At 40.2% G+C, this 19123-nt stretch overlaps 1 protein-coding gene across 8 annotated transcripts in view; it reads right to left on the bottom strand.

Annotated features, from left to right (window-relative positions):
• The window catches only part of DLGAP1 (DLG associated protein 1), a 403833-nt gene that overhangs the window by 55961 nt on the left and 328749 nt on the right, over window positions 1–19123 (bottom strand). For 7 of the 8 annotated variants that reach the window (XM_066183026.1, XM_066183018.1, XM_066182983.1 and 4 more), the window contains one exon: window positions 9153–9293. The exons of the other annotated variant lie outside the window; for it this stretch is intronic. In XM_066183026.1, the coding sequence (XP_066039123.1) occupies window positions 9153–9293 (141 nt within the window). The remainder of the gene's footprint in view (window positions 1–9152; window positions 9294–19123) is intronic. 8 annotated transcript variants of the gene reach the window in all.

Raw genomic sequence — 19123 nt, forward strand, 5'->3', positions numbered from 1 at the left:
ATTTCAGAAAAGGGAAGCTTTTAAGCCCTCACACTATCAAGCAGGGGCCTGTATCACCCTGGTTTTACAGACTCTCTTTTTTTTAGGTCTGGAAAGCATAAAAGAGGAGTAATATTACTTTTGGGAGACTCTGTCTAGCATAGTTTGTGTGGGAGTTTTCTGAAAATTTCCCCTGATAAATGATTTACCGGGACAGTAAAAAGATCAAGAAAGCACTGAGCTGTCCTCTCAAGACAAATTACTTTCTTCACCCACTCCTTGAAATCCTTTAAAGACTTACTGTAATGATTAATTTTCCAGAATTTTAAAAACTGTTAAGTCCAGGGCCTATGACTGTCTCATATCTCTCCTGGGATAAAGACACATCATGGTCTTGAATTGAATCCTGCCTGGTGAATCCACATGTTTACTCTGGGTATCCATTTGTTTTACTGGTTACCTGAATTTTCCTACAGAGCCATTGGGGGTTTGATATTTTATAATGCTTGGTGTTTCACTACTGAACAAAACACCAGAGAGTGTTTTGCCCTCCTTCTTTATATTTGTTTCATCAGACTTACTTGCTTCAGTCGTAGTAAAGATGAAACCACACTCACAGGGAGGAAAGAAGAGGCAAGTGGGAAGATGCCAAGAAAGGCAGAGAAGGCAGAAAATGAAGATAGAAAGAAAAGTCTACACATACACAAGGGGCTCCACTGCTTTTCTGTGATACTGGTGCCTCACTGGACCCATGAGAAGTTTTGCAATACACATAATAAAGAAATGGTAGTAGGAAACACATGGAGAAGAACAGTTAAGAACAATGAGAAAAAAAAATACAGGAATAATTGTGCCTTGTTAGAGGTATGATAATAAACAAGGATATGTATTTCTGGTGATAATGATCCTGCAGTTCACTCTCTCTACTTATTCCAACTTCCCCCACAGTGCCACTACTGTCTAATATGGAATATTTATGCAAAAGATGAGTTAGAAAATTAGATTCCATTATAAAACCATCAGGTATAATAAGGAAAGCTATGGAAAATAACCTGTTATGCTTCTGCACCTGTAATTTCCAATGGTTTCCACCACCCATCCATAAACATTTGACAAGCATTACTAAGTCTCATATTCTCTTGATTTTACTGAAGGAGAAACTGAGGCAAAGAAAAGCATCTGGGCTAGGCACTGGGCCAGCCTGCAGTCGCATGCATCAACTGTTTCTGATGCTTCTATACAGAATATTATTAATTACTGGCAATTTGTAGTAGGCAAACCCATATGAAGGTGTTATTAGCAGTGTGTGAACACAGGGAGAAGAGCTCCCCAGAGGAGCTCCCAAACACTCACCATTTTAACAGCCATTAGAAACTCACATTGGAAACAAAGATCTTTTAAAACATTGCTCTCATACTAATCTTGATGACGGCAGATAATTAGTCAGCAAACCCAAGCTCGGGACTGCTTACTGAGCAAGGAAAGCCTCGCATCCACAGTGCGACTGTGACTGCAGGCTGGAGTGCCTCGCAGTGCTTACAAAAGCAACTACAAAAATAATTTCAAGACCTTTAGCAGACTCGTGCAGGGCAGCTTATCCACCTACCACTACTGGGCTGATCAACTCATAAAACCAGGGAGGAGGAAAGGTGCTGGTGATGCAGACACCGCCAGAGGGGCACTCGGGTCAGGCTTTCATCCCCTATTTAGCAGTAATTTGGTATGTAAGGGCTGCATGAGCCTTTGAAGCTCAGTGCTGCTGTTTTTAAAGGCTCCTATCAACCAGCCCATAGTGTAACTGAAGCAGAAACAGCAGTGTAATAGCAGACACAGTGTTCTTTTTGCAGAGTCTGCAGTTTTCTGACATGTCTGCTTTACTCTCCTTTCATGGCGGACAAATTTCCTGTCAGGAACCAGTTAGCAGGGAAGCAAGGAGCAGCACTGACAAGCAACAGCTTTGGAGGAAGGCAGTCATGTATTTAAAAAAGGAAAAACCACCACGAAGAAGCCCACAAAAAAGCCACACTATTTATTTTTCTGGGAGGTGAGCAGGAAAAGTTTCAAAGCAAGGCTGTTATGCTATTTTGGCACAAAAAATACTTTTCCAAATTCAAATCTTCCATCAGGCTGGCTTGGAAAATGGCATGGGATTTATAAGCATGGCTTGTTTCTTTCAGCTTTGCCTCATCTTCCAGGTTAAAGTTGCAGCTGGGAGCATATCTGAGAGAAGGGAGGAGCATGTAAGAACTAGAGTATTCCCAGTGCGTTTCCACTGGCTGGCCCTGGGATCTGCAGGTAGTAAACACAAGCACTGTCCATAAAAGGACCTTACTTGGCAGGATACCAAGGGGAAAAAAAAAAGGGACTCTTGCTGAGGTGGGGAGCAAAAAGAAGTTATTTGCTGGCAGAAGAGAAAGGAATGAAGGATGCTGAAAGGGTACTGGGCAGCTGCTTTTCCGGCTGCTATGGGAGCCAAGGGAAGAGCCTTTGATCTGCTGAGCAGGCCTGGGCTTGCTGCCAGGACCTACATCCTTTCTCCAGCACTGACAGCAGGCTTCCTTGCTAGCTCCTCTCTGATTGCAGAGTCAAAAAACAAGTGACGTAACTCATACAGGGACCTCACTGGGACGTTTCTGTTATCACCGGCTCTGCAGAAAACATATGCTACAGATGCCTCAATCTGAAATTATCTTCTTGTCCAAGGCAGAACAAAAAGGAGAAAAAACCCATGAGGTCCTCTGGATCACATCCTGGAAAGCCTCATAAACCCCCTTCTGGCATACTGGGGGATTAAGCAAACCCATTGGTTCTATAGGGGAACTACCATGTCTGCAGAGCATCTTGGCCAAGCCAGCCCTCCTCCGAATGTTTATGTGCTACTACCTCTTGTGACTGCAAGGTTTAAATAGGAATACCGATTCCACACCTAGTATAGCTTCTAGACCACTACCAAAAATAATGTCATCAAGATGGCATTTACTAAAGAATGAGCTGTTTCAAAGTAATCGCCAACAACGTCTAGTTTAGAGTGATGTGGAGATCAGACTGCTTGATACGTGCTGTTGCCCAAGAAAGGGAAACATGAAGGCACTGTGCTCCTCAGCCCTCAGACCAAAACAACCAGAGTATAGAGAATTTCCTCCAGCACCAGCATGTCTTTAGTCCTTGCTGGTGTAACATGCTATTGCCATCACTGCAGGTAAATTCTGCTTGGACATGACCCAGGCTTACATCTTACCCCAGAAGCAGCCAGAATGTGAAAGCCTCATCACTTGAAGCACAGAAACATGCAATGTTCTATGAAGCAGAATTGTGCTTTTGCATGATGTAACCAAAAATTGATTTTACCCTCTTTGTAGCACAACAGCTTTTGCACTGTTGTCCCTCCTTCCTTTTGATGCTCACTGTCACTACCAAGAGTTACCAAGTTACAGTCTTGGAAGACACCGGAAGTCCTGACTCAGGAGCTTGGATGGTGCCATAAAGTTGATGCAACCAAGCACTTCTGTTGTCTCAATAATGCTTCCATCTTGCTATCAGGTCCTTGTTGCTTTGTGTTAATGTTACTTGCATGGCAGTGGCAGCTTCTCTCAGACATGGTCCCCTGCAAGATTAGGTCTCCCCTAAGCCTTCTTTTCTCAAGGCCAAACAAACCCAGTTCTTTCCTCATATGGCAGGCTTTCAAGTCCTTTGATCATCCTTGTTTCCCTTCTCTGGATGCTTTCCAGCCTGTTTGCATGTTTTTACTCCATGGAAGGTTCCAGAGGACACTACTGCCCTCCTTTTCTACCTGCCCCGCCTGCCACCTGAGCTTTGAGTGAGCTGAAGTTTGCTGTTCTAAAGTCTAAAACCTTTGGTTTAGTACTAGCCTTCAGCATGCCCAGCTGAATCCCAAACTCCCCAAAACTGTGATCACTACAGCCAAAGCTATCACTGACCAAGATATTTCAAAGCAGGTTTTCTTGGTTTGTGAGTCCAGCAGTGCCTCATTCCTGCTTGGCACATCTCTAATATTTGTATGAGGAAGTAGTCCTCTAGGCACTCTAGGAACTTGATGGATAACGTGAGCTGCTCTATTGTTCTTCCAACAAATACCTGGACAGCTGAAATCACCCACATGAACCAGGTTATGTTAACCTTCCAAAGCTTGCTGAAGTGACCTGAATATGCCTTTGTTGGCCTCATTGTCTTGGTTTGGAGGTCAGTAGAAGTTGCCTTGAAATATCCCCCTTGAAGATGACTTCTCTGATCTTGACCCAAGGCATTCTGTAGGGCTTCCACAGTTGCTGTGGTTGACTTCTATGCATCAGAAGTTCCCCTTGACAAAGAGTGAGAGTCCTCCAGTTTTGCCCTGCCTGTCTTTTTGAAACAGCCTGTTTCTATCCGTCACAATCCTGCAGTCATGTGAGTTGTCCCACCATTTTCCAGTTATTCCTATGGATAACTCTGCTCTTGATGAAACCCTTAGTCCCTGGTGCCACTTGGGGCACCAGTTTCAATCTAGGATGCTGTCTGCTGCTGTTCGGTGGACAGAACCAGCAAGGACTTTCTGCTTTTTTCTCCTCCCAGCTGCTAAGTTTTACCGAACCTTTAAGACATTGAGAAGACATTTTAAACAGAAACATATTTATGAAGCTGGGTGTACTTAGAAAGGAACACGTGACAGAATATCAGCAAGGGATTTTGAAATCGCTTGCTAAATTTTGCCTTTTAGCACACACAATATTTATAGAGGGTTTTTGGATCTATGTACCTGAAACCCATTTTTTAAATTCTTGAGTCTCAATTATGTGCAATTACTTACTAATCTAATGTGATATCTTTTGCAATTCCTTTGTAGATTTTTTATTTTAATTAAAAAAATTTGATTTATTTGCATTATTATTTCTTGAACCCATAGAGTAAAAAAATCCCCATCTAAATAGTTTTGCGCATTTCAAAAAAACAACAGATTTTCTTCCCTAGCCTTCTGCAATTCAATTTCAGCCTTTTTGGCACACTTATATCAAACCCATACTTTAAAATAAAATGTCTGTCAAATAGAAAAGAACAACACCGATCAGGAAAGAAATTACATTATCCATCTTCCAACTGCACTTCACAAAAGTTTCAGTTTCCTAAAAAGGACAACTTTGAAAAAGTAGTTGACAGTTTAATTTTTAAGAGAACTGAATGATGAGATTTTCTGCCATGTTAATACTCGAAGCTTTATTTTTTATTTGTCATCAGTAATAAACACAGGAATGCAGAGGTGTCGCTAGCTGGGTTTACAGGAACTTAACACATAACTAGAGATAATGCTGCAGAACAACTGCAAACACACTGCAGCAAGGCCCTCCGCACTCTCTGCCCACAGCTGCATAGAGGGTTAGGATTTCTAACCTAAAATTTGTTGTGACTGATTTGTTGTGATAATTCTAAGAAATCCAGCTGAAGGATTTGTTAGAATTACCACATGGCAAGGTATTAAAAAGCTGCAATTTGGCCCAAAGAGGTGACACAAAAAAATTATTTTGTCATGACAAATTTTGTCTGCCAGTGGCTTTTTGAAAGTGAAGGCACACGATGACTTGTTTTTTCTTACGGCTGGGAAGCAGGTATCCATGTCCTCCAACAGCCCTTGTCACTCACGTTCTTGATGCTGCATCGGGAAGAACCAATGGGACCTTCCTTCTGGAATTCAGGGCCAAAAGGCCCAAATTTGAAGATCAGGAGGAAGATGTAATGCCAGTAGTTCTTCATCTAGCAGCTCTTCTTTCTATCCTGTTCCTATGCCTGTGACTCTGGCAAATGACTCATTCACTTAAAGGGTATCACATACTTAGAGAGCTTTCTAAATTGGTACCATCCAGATCCTAGTTAGCAAAGCAGGCTCCTGGGACATAGAGCTGGGACTTAGCCTGCTTGAAAACCAGCTCAGGCTATATGCTTTTGCAATCTGGTGATAAAAACCAGCAGTATACCTCCTAGGCCTCTTCTTCAGCCTGTTGACAGTTCTATGTGTTTAGTATGTAACTGGCATCAGACAAAGGGAGGAAAGCCTATAGAGTCAGAAATAGAAAACACTGAGTAAACCAGATGCATTGCAGCTATCATAGTTTCCACTTACTTTTGCACATCTTTAATAACTGCCCATCTGAAATGGGACCAGCTGACAGGCTGCAGTATATAAAAAATATGTTCACGATTATATATGTCCCTAGCTTCCTTCCCCAAATGTCCGTGTTTGAAAAGCCTCGTGTTTTGCAACCTCACCCAAACATCTGCAATCATTTATGGACTAAAACAGCTTGCCATCTCAGCCTAGGTTTTTCAATGCACACTACAGCTGATGTCATTTTGGTATTTTGTATTTTCAAAAGAAACAAATACGTTTCCAGGCAAACCACATCACAGAACATGCCATGGTTATCAGTTCAAAGTGCCTCACTGACTCAGCAGCTAGTGCTGTGTTTCATCTAGTCTTGCTGAGGTCAGGCAGGGAAATGTTAGCCCAGGAATACACATCTGTGTGTATACAAACAGCTTCAGTCTTCAGTTGTTCTCTCCTCGATTGCCCCCTGAAATAATCCTCTGCAAAGCACAAGAGCTGTCAAGTACAGGCTTGGCCAAGGGTAGACTTTCATACAAATCACCCTACATTCTGGAGTGAGTGTGTTTTGTGTGCCATTTTAGGGATGAAGGAAAACAGACTAATGGAAATGGAGATTGTTACTGCCATCACAGTACCATTGCATTATTAGAAAGAGGTCCCTTAAACTTATATACAAAAGTGTGTTCTGCTTACGTTTTGTCTTTTCTGTAGCCAACACCAGAACTAGGGTGAGAAATATACTCCCAAAGGATCCCAGAAAGTGGAAATAAGACAGGATTCAGGATGGACCACTTAGACCTTTGCTTCTCCAATTTAGTATAGACATAGAAGAAGACATAGCTTGGGTTCCCAAAGGACCCATCATGGATCCAGGCTCCAGTGAGTAACAGTGATTAATTAGATTGGACACAGCAGAGGCAAAACAGAACTGGCTCTGGGGCTGCTCCTGACTAACCTGAACATGGTTTGAGTTTGCAACCTCATGCAAACCCTGGGCTGAGGCCTATGAAATTTTCCTGATGCAAATTCAGCTGCATAAATGAAACTAAGGTGTTGTAGTGAAGGGGATGAGTGGATGCTAACAGCTCAGCATTGGCAGGCATTGATTAAACACTTTGATGACTTTGATGACAGGCTAACAGTGATAAAGTTCCATCAAGTTCTGAAGGCATCCGGTAAACTCTCTAAAGAAATATCCCTTACTGAAATTAGTGGAATAAACTGTTCAGGGGATTCAAAGGAGTGATGAGTTTTTAATATGTAAATCCTTTGGATTTACCTTGGTAAATAGGTTTGAACATAGCTGAGCTAAGGAAAATAAGCTATAGCAGAAATGCAGACATTGTATTTCAGATGAGGTAGAAGGGCTTCAGTTTCAGACCACCACAAACATCAAATGAAGTGTCTTAATACCTTGATGTAACAACTTCAGGTAGAAATGAAAGAAACATAAAAGATGTCTGTAAGAGTGATTGAGAGTTTTACTCTTGGTAATCAGTCTCTGTGTTGTCACTGGGACTACTATCCAGTGGTTCTCTTCCCTGTTTGAGGTCTGACATACGGACACACACACTGACGTGACTAAAAGAAGTTTTTATCATAGATTATACGTCCTCATGAAAGGGCTCCAAAGGGTGAGTGTTCTTTAAAGTAGGCATTCAAAAGCACAGGTATCTAAAAATGTGTTATTAAAAGAGAGCTATATGAGCTTTACAAGCCTTACTTTCCTAAGGGCAAGCTGATTTTTTTTCCTTGTTCTCACCATTGAAGACTTCTTTTCACAGACTCAGACCCTGAAAGATTCTAGTGAGAAATGACTTTTCATGTTACAAATGCCTCCTCTGCTGTCCCTGCAACCTGCCTGGCAGAGCCTTTTGAGCTTTAAGGTAATATCACAGTGATTAGTTTTGAATGTAAGTCATGCTTGACATTTCCGATTTTAATTGTTTATGATGCTCTTGGGTTTACACAAATTGACAGCTCCAATGTTTGCTGTTGCACTTCTGTCTTCAGAGGTATTTGCCATGGTTTTATGTTTTGGATGATGACAACATATTGTTTCAGATCTATAAAACAGTTTGGTTTGGATATCTGTACTTAATGGAGTACAGTTGCTACAGCCACAAGCTCCTGTGCAGCTTCTACACATTCCCCAGCAAGCCAATGTTCTCCAGGTCAAACATCAGGATTGGTCCTAAAAGCTGCTGTAGAAAAAATTGTATTTACCATCACTTCAGTGCTACAGTGCTGTTGCAGAAGAAATACTTGCACTACTCAGGAGCTGAGAGCAAGTCACAGAGAAATGACACATGGACGTATTTAAAAATCTGTGATGGAAATGTCCCCAGTAAATGGGCTGCTCACAAAGGATCACTTCAGCTCCTTCCAGAGCATGTATTAAGGACAAGATTCGATGGTAGTTGTCTTCAGTGGTAGCAATTTTTTCTCCCTTCTCTCTCTTTTTTTATTTTTTAAATTTAAGTCCATAATCACAGCATGGATCCAGAAAACAGCTGTATTAGCAGAGTTGGAGGGAGAAAGAAACTGAAACAGGACCAGGGATACTGTATGATTATATCACTTCTGAAGATAGCATGCTACCACTAAAGTCTAACTTTAGGTATACAGGGAGCCTCTGACTTTACACTGACTATGACAGCAGCCCAGGGAGTTTTATTTTCCTAATCTGAAGTTGGTTTTATAAGAACTTTTCCTTCATATTGTAGGAAGTATCAAACTTATACTGATTTACATTGATTTGAACAAAATGAGGAGCAATGAATTACTTTGCAACCAAGGAATCATGCCAGATTTCACAGAGATACTTATATTTAAACAGATTTGTAAAACCATAACTACTTGAACATCTGGTCTGCATAGAGGTCTCTGAGAATTTCACCTATCTACGTTATCAAATACCTAAACAGAGTTCTCCTCCTCTACATTCAGATTGGTGTAGTTGAGGCAAGAGTGTGATTCCAGTTCTCTCAGAGTTCTTTTTTACCTATCGGAAGAAAAAGGTTTACCTGGATAATTCATGTATGGTTGTGTTTTAATTAATCAACAATTAAACACCCACCTCTAATAACGCCCAGATCTTTTAAAAGATCTTGACAATGCAAGTCATCCACCCGGATGTATGAAGCGTCTTCTATGTTCGCCAGTGTAACAATGCCAAGATCCTCTTTATGTGCTGGTGAGCTCTGTAAAGCTGACACACCTAAGAAGAGAATAGTCTCATCTCCATTAGATCTTACACACCTGCAATAAAGCTGTTAGGAAAAATAGTTTTGTTGCAGAATCCTTCACCTTGGCAGCATTGTGAAAGCCAGAGGTATACAATTTAACATCGGGCTCAGCCGGGATATACTTTGATATTCATCAATGAAAGGGTGATTTTTACAGAATACCCTTTTGAGAATAGAAAAGAGCTTTGAAGTCTTCTGCTGAAAAGACAGGTGAACTGATCTTTGCTTCATATTCCATAGGTGACATTCAGTGTAATGGCTGTGGAAAGTTAAGCACCTTTTCAATAACAGAAACTAAAAGCAGTCAGAGCAGAAGCATTCATTACATGCATGGAAAAAGCAGACAGTGACTCTCCACTTTAGTCCTTTGTCTTGGAAGTTCAGCAGTAAATTGGAGAAGCTTTCCACCTGCCCCAGCATTGTGTGAAGTGTAATGGAATTGGGTCAGTTTGTTCACTGAAATGTTCTTCTAAAAGATACTGGCATAGATTCACCTTGGGGCTGACTCTGTGTTTTCTTTCAATCAGTTACTGCAAATTGAGCAGTTGCAAGAGCCTCTCTATGGAGAGCCCAGGGGATGCACTTTTCCTGGTCGTGGCCAGCTGAAACTTCATGAGCAGAAGGCAGCCAGACTTTTAGCAGGCAAAAAATGCAGGTATAGCTGCTGAAAGGGCAGCCTATTTCCAGTATGTAGATAACCCACGCGCTTCTTTCCTATCTCTGTATCCAGATTTGCTTCCATGAAAGTCTAGATCATCTGGGGAGGTGGTTGCAGCCTGGTCATTTTCCACATGCAGGACTCTGAGGAACCAGGACTCTGAGGGTACGTGGACTTTACCAGTCAAGACACAGGCACTCTGACAGAGTATGGGCCTGTGTGGATGGACCAGGAGAAAAGACTACTTTAATAAACAAGTGAAAAAGATTACTGCCTATTGCCTGCTCATCTGGCTCTTGACACTGAACTGCAAGGCTCTGGTATTGTGAAGAGATGTAAAAAATTTACTGGAGGGTGAGTGGGTGTTATGCAGCAACTGCTTGGTACAAAGAAGCAGTATATTGGAATCAGCACTGAAAACTGGTGAAGAACACCAACTCTTTCAAAAATCACTAGAATTAATGGTTCCACCATTTACATTTTGTGGAGTCATGCCACCTGAACGTTTTTTTGTTGGGTAGAAACCTCGCACTATTTACAAACACTGTGTCCTGAGGCACTCCTTTCTCCAGCAGAACAATAACTCCCTCTGGTGTTTGCCTGCTATTGTTACTGCCTCAGCCACAGCCCAGGGAAACCCTGTCAGAGGAAGGAAACCCTGTCAGATGATGTATGAACGATAAACATTCTTTCCTTAATCGATGGCATTTTACACTTTGGGCATTGCGTCCACCGGGCCGGCCCCAGGGGCGCCGCAGGGAACATCACTGCATCGGGAAAAGTGGAATGCCGAACTCCGAACTCCGCTGCTGCTGAGGGCTCATGCTGCCAAAGACTCATTTACATGCTCCCTGCATTTATTTAATTACATGAACAGTAGGCTTATTGCAATATGTCTGGATGCTTTATTTGATGAATGCTGGAACTTACCAATCCAGTCCCGAGAGGGTTGGGATACACATAGGGATATGTCAAATGGCTGGATGATAGTTCAGAGTTAATGAATTGCTCTGCTCAGCTCTTGGGACAGACAATGTAGAACTGTCATTCAGCTGCAAACATATTTACAGGAATGCTGTCACAGCTTTGAGGCTCAAATCTGACCTACAAGTAAGTTACATGCTACATCTGCAGGACGAGGAAGCAAAATGAGATGCAAGAGAATTAAGCTCCTGCCCTTTGGGCGAGACCATATTGATCTATTGCCATATCAATGCTGATTATAAATTTTCTTAATCTAAAATTTATGAGAAAATCTAAACTTTTAGTCTTAAATGTATATTGCACAATAATTTTTAAGTACACACTAAATTTTTTTTTTCAGATTTCAGCTGTGATCAGATGATGAAAACAAATCTCAAGACAAGATGGAAGACATTAAATGTTTGAGTTATGCATTTTGCCAAAGAGAAGAGGCTATTTTGACGAACTGTTTAATAGAAATTTCTTCCTGTGATCATTCAACTGGATGCTCACTCCAAACAGCCCAGAGGCTTTTTATATTTGACCTAAATGTCTGGATTTTTTCTCTTTTCTTCAGTATATCACAGAACAGATATCTGTAAGCTGATTATTGTTGCTTAATTCACTTCTGAATGCAAACATCTTTGCATATTTCAGACACTGCTGTATAGAGCTGAAATCAGAAAAGCTAAAAGAGCTTGAGAGCTCAATCTAAATCCCAACTGTCTGGCTCCCTGGCCAATGGCTTGTATTATACAAAGTGTGTAACCATCCTACACCTTTGATGTAAAACAACTCTTTTTTAATGTGCTGTAATCTCTTATTCCCTTTGTCTCTCAAATAATAATCCTCTTGCTCATGGTAATCCTCAAAATCACATATGCTGTTTAAAGCTTTTCTTTTGGAAAGTATTCACACCCATTTTTTCTGGGCACTGGCAACTAAATATTACAGAAAACCTGATTCTTCTGACTTTGACCAAGACAATCTGAATTTTTGTATTTCACATTTACTGCTTGGCTGGAACTGGGTCAACAAAATGAGTAAACAGTTTCTAGTTGTCCAACAGAACCACAGTGTGCGGACTGTTTGTTTGGCCAAGGCAGAGGCACAAGATGTTCGAGAGAGTTAACAGGAAACAAGTAAAATGACATTTTTATTTGGGTTATAAAACAGAAAATGAAGTTTAGTTGTCTAGAATGATTTAAGAACATGTTCTCCTGTTCTATCCTGACTATTAAAACAAGCAAGTAAAAGGAAAATTCTCACCTCCTCAGCAGTAATAATCAAGCCCCCTAGCACTGGCTCCTGGACATTTATAAACATGCCACTGGATACTCAAAGTTTCATTTCTGTAAGGTCAAATATTTTTAGGTATTGTCACCTTAAATCTGAGGTAGAGGTTGAGACTAGAATTACTTAATCAGATCAGCATGTTGATTTAAATGATCTAATCATGACAAAAGGTGATGATTAGAATGGAAGACTCATCAGGTCAGATGTAAGATCCTAAATGACATAAACTGCATTAATTGCAGGACATGATGAATATGAGCCTAAGAGTTCAAAAAGAGAGATCTTTTAAAAGGCCTTAGAAAGATCTTTTTATTTTTTGGTAACTGTGCACATTACCATAAGGAATTTGTAGCAAGCTAGGAGTGCTGAGGCACAGCTTTCAATGATACAGCAGCACAACTTGCTGATCAGAGCCTCATATTTTTTGTCCAAGCCCTGCCACTTTGCCTCACTCACTTCCCCAAAAGACCAAGCACAGAAATTTCTCCAGGTTTGCTTTTTACAGAGAGTAGGGTCTGCTGTTCTGTCAGCAGGACAGATCCTGGCTCTACTCCTGATGTCTAGGGGCATTTTACTTTTTTGCCCATGCTGGAAGGTGCTTCCCCCCATCCTTAGGCATGGGAATTACCCGTCCATAACCCCTCTGCGTTGATCTGTCCTACCCAGTTATCCTCCCTCTCCTGAGCCGTCAGAGCAGGCAGACCATTCCTGGGCTCTGGGTCAGCTGCTGACTCACAGCAGCTGCCCCGGGGATGATGGATAAAGAGACCCCAGCTGAACAGCACAGCTCTCTGGTGTCACCAGTTAGTGTTTCACTGTGCTTGTTACCTGATCTTGTCACTACACCAGGCTTAAAGTTGCTCCTGTTCAGCGAAACTCTCATTCTTGTACAAAAGAATCATTCTTGTACTCTCATTCTTGTACAAAATCAAGGCAATTTTGCACTTCCTTCCTACAGATTATAACCTACACCTCACGAGTCACAAACCAGAACACAAGCTTCCCAGTTTTGAGAGTCTGAGGCAAGGGATCTTGATGGTTTCTCAACCTAAGCAGCTTTGGAATTTTGATGTTCAGGGATGCCTCACAGACCTGCGGGTCCCTCTTTGCAGTGAACTGTGGTAGCTCCAAGAACACCACCCCAGGTTTAACAAGAACAATAAATACTACCAATAAACACTCTAAGCTGAAGCGGGCTGAATGTGGGAATCAGGCAGTACTATTTCTAAGAGAAAGGCAGGAAATTAGGCTCTCTTATGCCATTTCAAAATGTTTACAGTAAATCAGCAAAATTAATGGTTGTAGCAGATAGAAACTCCGCTCTGACTGAGAAATTCACTGTACTCCAAGCAAACTAGCCAAATATTAATTTCCTTACAGCTGTTTTCACCATTTATTTCCTTGATTTCCCAAAACGATGTCAGCTGAATTTTCTCATGAGTGCAAACATTTGTGTTGCAAAAAATAAGAAACTCAAGAATTTAATCCATTTTTAGGAAATAAAGTTAACTTATCAACTGCAAATGCTAATCTTCCCATCTCACATGAAACCCAGAAACTTCAGATAGATATAAAGCACTTAGGTAACTTGACTCTTTGCATAAAGATTTAGATTCTGAACACTGATGGCAAATGCTTTTCAAAGGGAACCAGGTTTAATTTGGCGAGCAGAAAAAAAAAGAGAGGTATAACAACAAGGTTACAAGCAAGATCCCTAGGAAGATGCTGAACAAAGTTTTTCATGCAGATGTACTAATGCATATATAAAAAAAGTAACCTCATCTCTTCCATTTCTCTCTCTAAGGAGGATCAAAAGTCCAGCTATCACAGGGAGCATCCTTGATTTCTTTAGTCTTCATCGAGGTCATGACAAACAACTCTAGTCTGCCAAAGCTTAATTAAGTAATCACTTTCCCAATCTTTGTTAGCAGTGTATTGATCAGACAAGTGTAACTATTAAATTTTGAAATACGTTGCTTTGTTCAGTTCCTGAACCTTTAAAATCTGTGAGTTCACTCCTAAACCACTGCTTTAATGTTGATTGAAAAACAATTTATTGAGGTAACTATATATTAAAAAAAAAAATCTTAATTGAAATGTGATTAAATGAACAGAAATTAAAATAGAGGCAAATTTCAAACCATGGCATATGTGCTAATACTATGAGAAGAAGAAAACTTTAGTATTCAGATGGGAAGCTTAATATTATCAGCACTCACAAGACTAGAATCAAAAGGTCTAGAGTAAAATTCAAGCTCCAATTCCCTTTTTATTTCAGGTTTTTTAATCAGTGATACAGGGCCAATAATCCTTACTTTTCTCATTCGTGGATTGTTGCAAGGATGAAAAATACGATGTCAGTGCTGGGTACTATCATAATTAGTTTTATAAGTGGGAATGGAATCATGAAGGTATATCATAAAACTAAATTGGGTATTTGAAGCCGTAAATGCACAACACTGAACACATCAGGAAATAGTCTGGTGAGGAAAAGAAACAAATGGTTTTTTTCTTCAATGGCAATGAAGCAAAATTTCAGAAATCACCATAAAATTTTTTTTCCACATATTTCCAACTATGGAGGTCCATTCTGAAAATGTTTATGGAACAATTTTTGAAAATTAATACTATCACAAGTGCAAGTATCTTTTTAAGCACGTATGGGTAGAGTCTGAGATTTTCAACTTACAGAAGAGTGGTTGCACAGACAAAGAACAGGATTATGTAACTAGTAAAATTTTGTAGTTTAAGTGAATTATAAAACAGCTAGTGATACATGAAAAAGGAAACGACAAAGTCTTTTTTAATTATCTCTCTGTATATAAAAAAAAAACAACCAAAAACTCTTCCGACCTGGAGAATTCCCAGAGGACACAAATAGCATAATAGTAGAACTAACCACAGAAGAAGAAAAAAATCTTCCTGAAGTATTAAAATTAATGTCAGCAGAAGTCATCAGTCATAGTTTAAGATAACACATGACAAGCATAATTGGCTAATTATTTTTCCAGACACTCAGTAGAGCAAGATGAATGACAAACCTTACAAGTTACAGCAATTTAACAGTTGCTTATAAAATAGTTTACCCACATTGCCCTAAAAAAGTGTATGTCTATATATCAGGCAAAGGTCTGACTCCCTTTTTTGAATCATAGGCATCAGCTGTTTACCTCTTCTCTGCAGTGGATTTTTAGGATTCCCTCCACTGACAAACATGGGAGTGGTGCTGTGGAAACTTTGACCCTTAATCTTTTTCACTCCTTATCTCAGCAAAACTTCACAGCAGCAAGCACATGCGTATCATTCAAAACAATGTTACTTCGTGGCCTTTGGCAAGTTTCCTTTTAGTCAAAATTAATCTACATTTACATTTATGGCTGAAACACAGAACTTCCAACTCAACTCATGTTCTAGGTATTTCTAAATCAATATGAAGGCCTAAACTCCCACGTGATTTTTCATCTAATTTTATTTGTTTAGGTTGCAGAAATGGGCACTGATGTTGTTATTCTTTCAAAAATAAACCCAAAGTCATCCTAAATTTTGTTCTAAAAAAACCCCAAAACTTTTAGAAGTGATAAAGTGAATCTGGAATACATGGTAAATACATGGGTAACCTGCAGCAAGGTGTATGAACCTTGCTCTTTTCTCTGGATGTGTCAATGCTTTTTGTGACCTGAGGATCCCTCTGTACATTATGTAAGATGATAAGACCAAAATGACAGAACTTTAAAAAGTGATTAGATTTTGCATGCTGAAACTCTTACCTGCATGGTACTACACCTTTCTGTCCTGATTAAAATGTGGAAGAATGCTAAAGTGAACCAAAAGGACATGAAAAGTAGAACACCATGATACCATAAGTGCTTGTGTACCAGCCAGGACTGCTGATAAATGATGGAAAGTGGCTCGGTGAGCACTTCCAGAAGCTCCTTCAGTACCCTCATGTGGATCCCATCTGGCCCCATAGACTTGTGTGAGTCTAAGTGGTGCAGGAGGTCACTGACCATTTCCCCTTGGATTATGGGGGTTTCACTCTGCTCCCTGCTCCAGTTTTCCAGTTCAGGGGCTGGGAACCTGGAGAACAACTGATGTTACAAAGATTGAGACAAAGAAGATATTAGATACCTTGGCCTTTTCCTCATCCATGAGGCTGTTTTCCTTTCCATTTCAAAGTACCATTAAAACCTTCAGTTAAGATATGCAGGTCTATCACTACGTCAAATCATAAGCTTTTAACACCAAACACATGATTAGTGTTGTCAGATCTGTCAAAATTCAACAACTTCAGCAGATTTTAAATGCAGTAGCACTGACTGTTGTCAGCAGCTGGTTGGCTCTAGGGTCCCAAGCCTCCCTGTATCCTTCTGCTCCCAGAAGTCCCTTGGGGTGACCTTCTGGGCTTTACTTCTCTAAAACACCCTGGGAGTGCTTGAGCACAGGGCAAGCTTTCTTGATGATGGAGGGACAGTGAAGGGACTTAACAGGTGGCTGGTGGCTTGACTTTCTGTTTAATTGACCATCCGAATGCTGTTGAGATCAAATTATATTGTTTACAGTGTGTTATGAAACACTACTTTGGACAGGCTATTTTTCATTATTACTGAAATCAAGTAACTGAATGCAAAGGACAGCTGTGCAAGAAACATATTTTGTAGCCAACACTATATTGCATTACACTATACTATCAAAAGGCACTCAGTGAATGTCAGGGTGTGTTAGTTTTCACTGACTCAAGTCTTCTGAAACTGCATCTTTCCTGAATGAAGACATATTACAAGAAAAACAAACCCAAAAAAATTGTATTTCACTTTTCAAAGAATTTCTTGTACAGTTGCTACATGCTCAACTCTCTATGGATCAAGCTTTGAAATCATAAACCCAAATATATCTATCTATAGATACAGATATAGAGGACTTATGAAAGCTTTTCATGGCATAAATTGATAATTTCAACTTTGATACATCAGGCCCTTATAGGATTTGAAAGAAGCAGCTGCACAGAACAATTAGGCAGCTGGAGATCAACCTTCTGCAGCAATATAAAGCTCCAGTTTCTGAGCCTGCAGGGATATGCGATATCAGATTTTAAACAGTGACGTCTTAACATGCAGAAGAGCTGTCACTGCTGTTTTCAGTTTCAAGAAGGAAATTATTTCTGGGGGTAGAGCCAAATTTAAAGTGGAAGCATTCTGGGAGGGTATTAAGGCTAAAGCTGGAAGCTCTTTGAAATGACAAACATGTTTGAAACAGCAAAGTTTAAGCCTTTCTTTTAAATATTACTTATCACCACTTCTACCTTTCCTGAAATGCTTGACTTTTAACCTTGTTTACACTGTGTTCTAGTGAATTAGTGTGTGACAAGGTTTCAAATCAATGCAAAAATGGTAACAGCTTATGGGACCAACTTGATTCCAGCCTTTTTCAGTCTCTGGATTTTTTAAAAATAATAGATTTTTTATATTTGAGATTTTATTAGGATGATTGGTTAAATCTGTAGACCATTTAATACTGCACAGAGAGCATACAAAAGTGCTCTACATGTACCACCAATGGATACTGGAAACACTGGAGGACCTCTCTGGTCCTGTAGGTACTATAAGATTCCCAACAGTGCATAGCTGCATTTGCATCTTCTGCCTATAAACAAACTCTATATGACGGTGGAAATGACTTAAGAGTCTCGTTATTAACACAAATTGTTACGAAATCCAAACATAGGAGATCCCAGGGAAAACCACACAGAGAGAGGCATAAGCTACAATTTAAACTAAATTGAAGTTGCGGAGCAATCAGAGGACAGAAGTTAAGTTATGAAGTCTATATTATATATTTTTCTGCCTAATCAATATAGCCATCTATCTGCACATAATGCATAAGTTTTCCTTGAGGATGCTCTCCACAAATGCCCTGTACACAAACTGTAAAAAAACCCACAGCCCTTATAAGCCTTAACTCAGCACAATTGGCTATTTTTTCCCAAAATGGCTACTAATTCAGTAGAGATTGGGTGTAGGAGGTGATCATCTCCTACATGCAAAGGAGAGCTCCCTGTGACTTCAGTTCTACCTCAGCAATTAACCAATTCAATAAGCATCTCCAGTCAGAGAACTATGAAACAAGTTCAAATCAGGCAAACATGCTCCTGCCCATGGAAGGGGGTTGGAACTAGCTGATCTTTAAAGGTCCCATCCAACCCAATCTGTGATTCTGGGTCGCTCTGATACCTCCAGGTAATTGCTTGTTTAACACCACACAGGAGCTTTGAGTCAAACGCAGGGGACAATCCAGCTTCACAGGGCAGCTTTTGCCTGCCTTCCTGAGCAATTTCCACTCACAGCTTCTTCATCAAAATGTTTTCCAGTCTTATTCATTTCTATCCCATCTTGCTGAGTCACTTTGAATTTCCTGTATTTTAAAAACCTACTACCTCAGGTAAAAGTCTAGTAAAATCTTTTCAAGTTTAAAAGCTCGTCTGGATCTTTTTGGGAAACTCACTATTAGGAATAGGATGAAAATGATCTACCTTAAAACATAACAGACTTGAGGTTCTCTCCCAGCTGGTCCCAGCTGAATATCCCTGTGATCATGGTGGGTCCTCTTAAGAGATCACAACGGCTTGCCATCTAAGTCTTCTTGCCTTGTCTGTCACTACTGTCCTAATTTTTAGTCCCAGGCTTACAAAAATGCCATTCTGTCTCCTTGTCTATCTCAAGAGTCAACAAGTGGTTTATAGGTGTCCTATGGGGTAACTACTTTGTCTTCCTGACATTTGCTCTTGCAGCTCCCCAAGAGAGTTTGCTTAGGCAAACACTTGCCCCTGGAGTTAAATATCTGTTTTCCAAAATATTTTTTTTTAAAAACAAAGTACATCACCATGGTCTG

This window comes from Chamaea fasciata, unplaced genomic scaffold, assembly GCF_029207755.1.
Source record: "Chamaea fasciata isolate MVZ Bird 193981 ecotype frontalis unplaced genomic scaffold, bChaFas1.0.hap1 SCAF_1, whole genome shotgun sequence".
Taxonomy (NCBI): Eukaryota; Metazoa; Chordata; class Aves; order Passeriformes; family Sylviidae; genus Chamaea; species Chamaea fasciata.